Here is a 10088-nt window from a genome sequence, read left to right on the forward strand (position 1 = left end):
ATTTCGTTTTAATTATTTTATTTACTTTTTTACCATTTACATTTCATACCTACGTCCATATTTAATATTATTGAAATTGGAAAACATGTGAATCTTCACGCCGACATTGATTATATTATCTTATTTTATTGAGTTAAATATTTCATATTTATATTATTTCTTTTATGAATCCATGAAATGAAACGACGTACTTAGGTGGGAGAGTAGTTTGTCTATGGGTAGTAGTTGAAAAATTTAATTTTTGTTGAAATAAGATTGAATTCAGAGATACGATCTTACGAGTGATAAGAAGTGTGATTTGATTGGGGACAGTATTTTAGACAATAAAATTTTTGTACGAGAAAAAAAGAAAATAATCATATCTTAAACTTAATTTTGGAAAAAAAAAATTATACATATAACGATAAATAATAGTAATTAATTAATGTAGATAGATAGAATAAAGTGGTAAGATAATTAATAATTAGAAAAAAGTTCACGTTTTTCTTCCACAGATTCGGTGTTTTTTACCAACGTACGCGGGACTCCGTAGTAGGTCACCATCAGACTGAACAGAGTTATTAATTGAACATCGATTCTTGTTTCTCATTGTAACGCTTTTCTCTTTCTCTTTCTCTATCTTTTTCTGTTCATCTTTCGTTCTTTCTTTCTTTCACCAGAACGAACAGAGTTCTGGGTTGGCGCAAGCGAGGAAAACCGAAAGGGTAAAGAATGGAGGGGGATCTAAGGGAGAAGCTGTTGAGCAAAGAGGGAAGAAAAGATGAAGAGGAAGAGGAGTTATCGTTGAGGAAGAGGGTGTGGAATGAGAGCAAGTTGATGTGGGTAGTGGCAGCACCAGCCATATGCACCAGGTTCTCCACCTTTGGTCTCAATGTTATAAGCCAATCCTTCGTTGGCCATATTGGCTCAAGGGAATTGGCTGCTTTTGCTCTCGTTTACACCGTTCTCATTAGGTTCGCCAATGGGGTTCTCGTACGTTTTTCCTTCTTCATCAAACCTTTCCATTTTTTTTTTTCTTTTATTTTAATCATGGGTATTGGAAAAAAGTTGAAAAAGTTAGGTGCTTTTGTCTTATCCTCATTCGAGTGTATGTTTCTTTGTTTTCTCTTTAGGTTTGTAAAGTATTAATATAATATATAGATATATATAGCGTTTGATAGTTTTTCATGCAAGAGTTGAGAAAGGAAGATACATGTTGGTGGTGAAATGTTCTTCTGTTTCGTACTATATTGTGACTCAGAAGCTGATATCAGTTCCTCTGTTTCATTATTTAAAAGTTCAATACTATCGTTGTTTATTGGTTATTAATCAGAGAACAGACTCTTTGGGTGTTATAGATTGGATTCTTGTGATTGGTTGAACCAGGTGACACGAGAAACAAGGATTGTTAAGTGGAATATACCATCGCTGTATTTAAAATTGTGTTACTTTCTGGGTGTTTGTATTTATTTCGATTATTTAACTATATTTAACCTATATATGGTGTGCAGATATGAATATTATTTTATGACACTCTATTGGGGTTGTGTTGCAATTACACTTACAATAGAATGACTCGAATTTCTTGTTTGTATAATGATATTGCAGCTAGGAATGGCGAGTGCATTGTCAACACTTTGTGGGCAAGCATTTGGTGCAAAAGAATACAGCATGATGGGAGTGTATCTCCAAAGATCATGGATAGTTTTGTTCTTTACTGCAGTGTGTCTTCTTCCGGTGTTCTTCTTCACAAACCCACTTTTAACGCTCTTGGGCCAAGATGAAAGCATAGCACAAGTGGCAGGAACCATTTCTGTTTGGTCAATTCCTATCATGTTTGCCTTCATTATCTCATTCACTTGTCAGACTTTCCTGCAATCTCAGAGCAAGAATGTCATCATTGCATTCTTGGCAGCATTTTCGATAGTGATTCATGTGTTTCTCTCCTGGCTTTTGACAATGAACTTCAATTTTGGGCTTCCTGGTGCAATGATTTCAACAATTTTGGCATACTGGATTCCCAACGTTGGTCAACTCATATTTGTCACCTGTGGTTGGTGCTCTGATACATGGAAAGGTTTCTCCTTTCTCGCATTCAAAGACCTCTGGCCTGTTGTCAAGATGTCTCTTTCTGCTGGTGCCATGCTATGGTGAGCTTTCTTCTCAATTGGGCTCAGTTCTTTTCAATGTCTTAAGTCAGACTTAAAATATACATCAAAGAGTTGAACAATGCTATCTTCGTCGTTTCATGGTTTCAATTACTTTCTGAATCCCAGGCTTACTTCCCATTTCCTTTTTGACTATCAATCTTTGATTTGCAATCAATTTCCTTTCAAGTGCAAATTTTGCCGCATCATTATTCTCTTCTCCCATTGATGTTTCACACCGAGAGTGTAATAAAAGGGTGTGAAAGAAAGATGTTAACGAAGCACTTTTCTCAGAGAATCTAAATTGTTACTATGTTATTCATCGTGAACTAACGTTAAACTGTTGTATATTTTACAGTCTTGAGCTCTGGTACAACACCATACTCGTTCTTTTGACCGGTAACATGAAAAATGCAGAGGTTGCAATCGATGCTCTATCCATATGGTAATGCATTAGAACAATTTTCTTTTTTTGGTAATAAAATTCAAATATTGTGTTTCTACATTATATTGTTAGGGGTATTAGCTTAAGGGAAGAACTTTTCTCTTTACTGCTAACGATGAAACTTTACTGTTTACAGTCTCAACATCAATGGATGGGAAATGATGATAGCACTCGGTTTCATGGCTGCAGCAAGGTAATGGCGCTGTTCTCCTTCCTAACGTTGAAAATGCAATCAGTAATCACTGTTGTTATCAACCTCGTCCTTCCATTTTATTTTATTTTTCTCCTGTTGTAAAATTACCCTGAAAACTTGGCTTGTAACTTTGTTTTTGCAGTGTTCGAGTAGCAAATGAACTTGGAAAAGGAAGTGCCAAAGCTGCAAAGTTCTCAATAGTTGTGTCTGTGCTCACATCATTGGCCATCGGATTCTTTCTGTTCTTATTCTTCTTATTTTTCAGAGAAAGACTTGCTTATATATTTACCACAGATAAAGACGTGGCCTTTGCTGTTGGGGATTTGTCACCTTTGTTATCCGTCTCTATTTTACTAAACAGTGTTCAACCTGTACTCTCAGGTAGTTTCTTACACCATTTCCTCACTCTTATTGCTTCAATTGATTTAAGATTTGAATCCTTGTTGCTTCAAAATCACTAAAGCTAATTAATCTGTGAGTACCAATGTGTATACCCTTCTGAAGTGAGATATGTGATTTGAACAGGAGTGGCTATAGGAGCAGGGTGGCAAAGCATTGTAGCATATGTGAATCTGGGGTGTTATTACATCATAGGTATTCCTGTAGGTATTGTACTTGGTAACTTTCTCGATATGCAAGTCAAGGTACGTGCTCATTATCACCTATTTTTGTTGCTGTTAACCTATTAAACATGTTTGTGCTGTTTGATGGATTGAACAAACTTTTTCACTTTTGCAGGGAATCTGGATTGGAATGTTGTTTGGAACATTCATTCAAACGGTAGTGCTAACTGTAATCACATACAAAACTGATTGGGAGGAGCAGGTATGCATGTGGCTTATACACATCTCTAAAGTACTTGCAGAAGAAAGAAATCAAAACAAGCACTTTTCAACCTATTTAACTAGCTCTATGGTTAAATTTACAGCATAAGCTAAGAGATCTTATTGAATAAATGCTTGATTTTGTTTTACCCAAATGGTTTAGTTGAACATGATCATAACATTCTGTGCAGGTTACCATTGCTCAAAAGCGTATTAGCAGATGGGCGAAGGTGGACAGTGCTGACCAAGAAAATGAAACTGAGAGAAGATATGTTAGCTAATTATTTGAAGTGTCATCATTGGTGTACTATGTTGTTATACAACAAAGATGTTGATAGCAATTGTATTGTTGTTATTGCTTTTAATGTTTTGTAGCTGTTGTTTAGGTAGATGTTTGGAAAATAGGTGATTGTGTAGTACAAACTATTTTCCTTCATTAATTGTAAGTCTTAAATCAAAACTAGTGGTCCTCTTTCTCAGTTTTGCTGCTATTTCTTTTACTGGGTTCCACAGTTTTGCTCATAATCCATGTACTCTCTCACTGGTACTAATTATTAATTTTAAATAAATTAATAAAACCTCAAAATGAGTTTTCAAAGATCTCTATTTGCAAATAAGAAAGCAAAAACCAAAATAATGCTTTCTAAAAGTTCTTTTGCTTTCTAGGCCACAGTTTGATGAATAAACAATTTCATCCGCTGTAATTTTACAAAAAAAAAAAGAAGTGTATGATTAAATGTTATTTTTAGTATTTCATTTTTTGTTTTGTTACGTTTAGTTTTAAAAATCCAAGGCTAATATCTATATTTTTGACAAAGATTCATTTTAATTTTTTTAACTAAAATTTTAGATATACAATAGTATTGGCTGATTTGGCCATTAGAATAGTTTTTAAAATATGAATATAAAATATTTTATGGTTTTAAAAATGTTTATTTTAATATTTGAGGCTTTCAAAAGAATAATTTAAATAAAAATAACATTTTAAATTTAATTCAATATTACAAAATAATAAATTTTAAATTTAACGTAATTTCATAAAACTAATTAATAAAGTGATTTTGTTATATATATATATATATATATATATATATATATATATATATATATATATATATATATATATATATATATATATATATATATATATATATATATTATAATTTAATCTTATATAAGATTTTCAATGACTATTTATTTTACTTTGGTTTTCTAATAAAAAAATATTATCTATTATTCTTCTATGGATTTCTTTTACCAAATTAAAAGGTTAGAAAATATATTTATTTAAAGTTAGGTTAAAATACTCCCTTAGTTCATTGTTGAAAAATCTCAAATAGATCCTAAGATTTTTTTAGTCTCAATTAGGTTCATATTTTTGAAAATGTGTAACAATTAGGCTCATTCCGTTAGTATGGGGTTAATGGTGTTAAAGATGTGCCATGTGTCAGCTCCACATTTTTTTGAATTTTTTTTGAATTTTTTTTGAATTTTTTTATTTTTTATTTTTGAAAATTATTCATGCCACATGTCATGTCAATATTGTGTCGCGTGTCAAGTCAGTAAGGTGACACGTATCAAATCATTGTTTGAATCTCAATTTGGTCCATATATTTGTTACTTTAATTATATTTCAGTCCATTTTTTTTAATTTTCAATTTCATCCTCTCCAAATTGATATCAAATTTAACTTTTATATAAATTTTATAATGATATTTTTATTAAACATTTTAACAATATTAAGTTTATTTTATTTTTTTTTTTAAATTTTAAAATATTTATTTTAACTTGTTACAAAATTGTTTTAAATAATTTATATACAAATGTTAGAGTTGGTTTAAAAATAACAATTTTATGAATTTAAATATACAATTTTAAAACAATTTTGTAAAAAGCTAAAATAAATATATTTAAAAAAATTTTAAAAAATGGACTGAAATGTAATAAAAATAACAAATATATGGACCACATTGATATTCAAACAATGATTTGACATGTGTTACCTTACTAACTTGACACTTGACACAATATTGACATGACACGTGGCATGAATAATTTTCAAAAAAAAATTCAAAAAAATTCAAAAAAATTCAAAAAATTCAAAAAAATGTGGAGCTAACACGTGACACATCCTTAACACCGTTAACTTCATCCTAACGGGATGAACCTAATTATGACACATTTTAAAAAATATAAACCTAATTGAGACTAAAAAAATTGGGTTAAGTATGTTTTAAGTCCCTGAACTTTGGTCCAAAATTGAAATTCGTCCCTCGTCGAAACTTTGATAAATTTTGGTCCTTAAACTTTAAAAATGAATGAATATAGTCCTTTTAACCCAATTTTGTTAACTCTTTTTTAAGTTTTAAACGCATTTCTCAGTAAATATTGGAGTTGTTTACGCCGTTTGACACATTCTCGACTCAATATTTACTGAGAAATGCGTTCAAAACGTAAAAAAAAATTAACAAAATTGGGTTAAAAGGACTATATTCATTCATTTTTAAAGTTTAGGGACCAAAATTTATCAAAGTTTTGACCAGGGACAAATTCCAATTTTGAGTCAAACTTTAGGGACTAAAAACATACTTAACCCAAAAAAATTCTTAAAATCTATTTAAGATTTTTTTTAAAAATATGAATAAGGGAGTATTTTAACCTTAAAATTATTAATAAAAGAAGTCAAAATTTGTTGGCTGAACAATGCCATTCATCGTTTTATTATTGACTTGGAAGAGTACATCTCCTCCAATCACGGAAAAAGCAAATGCTTTTTTATCTAAATGCCTTTTCTATTACCTTTTCAAATTTTGATGTGACAATAGATAGAGTGATAATATACAGCTAACGGGAATTTTTATAGAAAATTATAAAAATACACCTTTTAATCTTTTTACACTTATTTAATACTTAACAAAATATTAATACTTTAATTATTTTACTTGATTTATCTTAATTTGTTTTATATTTTAAAATAAAAAATATTCCTTTGAAAGTCTAGAATTAAAATATGAAGTTGAATAAGTGTAGGATTTAGGGTTTAGAATTTAGGATTTAGAGAATAAGTGTAGAATTAAAATAGCATTACCCTTGTTTATAATTCTAATAACTAAGTTTTTATCCCGAGCCATATATTTAAAAAAAAGTCTAACTAATTTATTTACAATTTTATAACATTTTGAACTAATTTTGTTGATATGGTTCTAAAGTTTTAATAAAAAACCTTCACTACAAAACTATTTCTTTATTTGAATAAAAATGTATTTATTTCAAAATTTTTAATATTTTTAATTGATTTTTTTAAATAATTTGTTTAATCAAGTGTTTAAAATACTTTTTTTTTAAGGATTTTGTCATTTAATTTTTGGTATAATATGATAATTACTTTATTTTTGTCATATTTCCAAAAATGATATAATTAGTATGTTAGAAGCATCGATGAGAAAAAAACGACTCCATATAGCCAAAATCGTGGCTTTTTTGTATTTTGGGTCCCTTTTTACTCGAACTTGTAAAAAAGGGTCTCTCAATTTTTTTTTTGCGAAACTGGGTTAAGTCGCTAGGATGGAAGACGATTTTGAGAGTGAAGTCGTCTTCCATCATGACGATTTCATTTTTTTTTCAAATTTAAAAATCAAAGTCGTCAAGCAGGAGGTCGGTTTCTGGTGTTGCGCTCGTGAAGTCGTCTTTGTAGATGACGACTTCATTTTAAGATTTTTTTTTGAACAATAAATGATAATAAATTTAAATAAAAATAAAAATAAACATTAATATATTTTTAAATTGATTAAAAAATAAAATACAATAATTTAGTTACTTGAAAATAATAAAACAGTCATCTATGTCCTCCAATTCTACATATTGGTCTTCTTCTGGGTCTGTTGGAACGTCTTGGTGGTTGTTGTTGTTATGGTTCATCATCATCATCATCATCATCATCTTTATCTTGATGACTTTGGACATTTTGCGGAATTTGTGGTGATTAGAAAGGCATTGGCGGAGGATAGAATGACATTGATGATGAAGATCTTGGATAATAGGCAGATGGTGGTGTCATGGTTGTGGTGCCAAACATTTGTGATGGACCATCACCATAACTTGATTGATGCGGGAAGAAACCATATGAGGAAGGGACGTGTTGAATGAGGTGTTTGATGGGTTGCCAAATTGAGGATGTGAATGTCCAAACATTTGACCCTGACCCACAGGGGACTGTCCGAAAAAGGTTTGGTGATGATGTGTGAAATCTGGAGAAGACCCAACATAGGCAGTGTAGATTTAGAAAATCTAGATTTAGAGATTCACGTCTCACGTCTCACATCTCGCGTCTCACTTCTCACGTCTCATGTCTCACGTCCCACATCTTACATCACACGTTTCACGTCCCACGTCCCACGTTTTATGTCCCACGTCTCAAGTTCCACGTCCTACGTTCCACGTCGCACGTCTGATGTCCCACGTCCCACGTCTCACGTCTCACGTCTCACGTCCCACGTCTCACGTTCCACGTCCCACGTCTCATCTCCCACGTCTCACGTCTCATGTCTCACATCTAACTTCTCACGTCTCACGTCTGACTTCTCACGTCTCACGTCTCACGTCCCACGTCCCAGGTTTCACGTCCCATGTCTCACGTTTCATGTTCCACGTCTCACGTCTCACGTCTCAAGTCCCACGTCCTACGTCACACGTCCCATGTCTCATGTCCCACGTCTCACGTCTCACGTCTCACGTCTCACTTCTCACGTCTCACGTCTCACGTCTTATTTCTCACGTCCCACATGCTACGTCTCACGTCTCAAGTCCCACGTTTTATGTCCCACGTCCCACGTTTTATGTCCCATGTCCTACGTCGCACGTCTCACATGTCACGTCCCACGTCCCACGTTCCGTCTCAAGTCTCACGTCCTACGTCTCACGTCTCACGTCCCACGTCTCACGACTCACGTCTCACTTCTCATGTCCTACGTTTCAGATGCCACGTCCTACGTCTCACGTCTCTCGTTCTACGTCACACGTTCCATGTCTCATGTCTTACGTCTTACGTCTTACGTCTCACTTCTCACGTCTGACGTTTTACGTTCCACGTTTTATGTCCCACGTCTCGCGTCTCACGTTTCACATTTCACATTTCACGTCCCACGTTTAACGTCTCACGTTTGATGTATCACGTCTCACGTCTTACGTCTCACGTTACCACGTCCCACGTCACACGTCTCACGTTCGACTTTCTACATCCCACGTCTCACGTCCCACTTTTCATGTCTCACGTATCACGTTTTATGTCCAACGTCTCATTTCTCACGTTTAACATCTCACGTTTTACGTTTCAGGTCACACGTTCTACGTCCAAAGTCTCACGTGCCTCGTCGCACGTCGCACGTTTCACGTTTCACGTCACACGTGTCATCTCTTACGTGACACGAATCGCGTCTCACTTCTCACAAGTCACATCACATGTCTCACGTTTCTCGTCTCACATTTCAAGTTCCTTGTCCCACGTTTCATGTGTCACGTCCCACGTTTTACGTCACACGTATCGCGTCTCACGTGTCACGTCGCATGTCTCGCGTCTCACGTCTTTCGTCTCACGTCACACGTATCACGTCTTACGTCTCACGTCGCACGTCTCATGTTTTACGTCACACATCTCACGTCTTATGTCTTACGTCACACGTCTCACGCTAGATGTATCACTTCTCACGTGTCACGTGTCACGTCACATGTCTCACGTTTCACGTCTCTAGTCTCATGTCGCACGTCGCACGTCTCTCACGTCTCACGTCTCTTGTCTCACGTTTCATGTGTCACGTCCCATGTTCTACGTCACACGTCCCACCTGTCATGTTTAACGTCACACGACGCACGTCGCATGTGTCACGGGTCACGTCTCATGTCACACGACTCACGCCACACGTCCCACGTCTCACTTCTCACGTATCACTTTTCATGTCTCACGTCCCACGTCTCACGTCTCACATCTCACGTCTCACGTTTCACATCTCACGTTTAACATCTCACGTCTCACGTCTCACGTCCCACGTTTCACGTTCCGCGTCCCACGTCCCACGTCCCACGTCCCACGTCTAACGTCTCACGTCTCACGTCTCAAATCCTACGTCCTACGTCCTACATCGCACGTTCACGTTTCACGTTTTATGTCTCACGTCTCACGTCCCACGTTCCCCTATCACCTTTCACGTTCCACGTTTCGCGTCTCACGTCCCACATCCCACATATCACGTCTCACATCCCACATATCTCGTCTCACGTCTCACGTCCCACGTCTCACGTCTCACGTCCCACGTCTCACGTCCCACGTCTCACGTCTGATTTTTCAAGTCTCACGTCTAACTTCTCAGGGTCACGTTCAGCTCCCACGCCCCACGTTCATGTCTCATGTCTCACGTTTCATGTCCCACGTCCTACGTCTTACATCTCTCGTCCTACGTCATACGTCTCGTGTCATGTTCCACGTCTCACGTTTCACGTCTCATGTC

At 35.1% G+C, this 10088-nt stretch overlaps 1 protein-coding gene across 1 annotated transcript; it reads left to right on the forward strand.

The window, feature by feature from the left end:
* Window positions 1-542: 542 nt before the first annotated feature.
* On the forward strand, window positions 543-4088 carry LOC114194297 (protein DETOXIFICATION 21-like). Its single transcript, XM_028084460.1, has 8 exons — window positions 543-972; window positions 1588-2129; window positions 2485-2571; window positions 2708-2764; window positions 2907-3145; window positions 3290-3408; window positions 3503-3589; window positions 3780-4088. The coding sequence occupies exons 1-8, from the start codon at window positions 712-714 to the stop codon at window positions 3867-3869; spliced, it is 1482 nt and encodes a 493-aa protein (XP_027940261.1). The 5' UTR covers window positions 543-711; the 3' UTR covers window positions 3870-4088.
* The last annotated feature ends 6000 nt before the right edge of the window (window positions 4089-10088 follow it).

Source organism: Vigna unguiculata, chromosome 1 (genome assembly GCF_004118075.2).
Source record: "Vigna unguiculata cultivar IT97K-499-35 chromosome 1, ASM411807v1, whole genome shotgun sequence".
In the NCBI taxonomy this organism is placed as follows: Eukaryota; Viridiplantae; Streptophyta; class Magnoliopsida; order Fabales; family Fabaceae; genus Vigna; species Vigna unguiculata.

What these genes read in the sequence shown, in the direction of transcription:
- LOC114194297 (XM_028084460.1), top strand. Translation starts at nt 712, where the DNA reads ATGGAGGGGGATCTAAGGGAGAAGCTGTTGAGCAAAGAGGGAAGAAAA. An exon ending in TCTGCTGGTGCCATGCTATG is followed by an intron (nt 2,130 to 2,484) that starts GTGAGCTTTCTT and finishes TATATTTTACAG; the next exon opens with TCTTGAGCTCTGGTACAACA. An exon ending in TTCTCGATATGCAAGTCAAG is followed by an intron (nt 3,409 to 3,502) that starts GTACGTGCTCAT and finishes TCACTTTTGCAG; the next exon opens with GGAATCTGGATTGGAATGTT.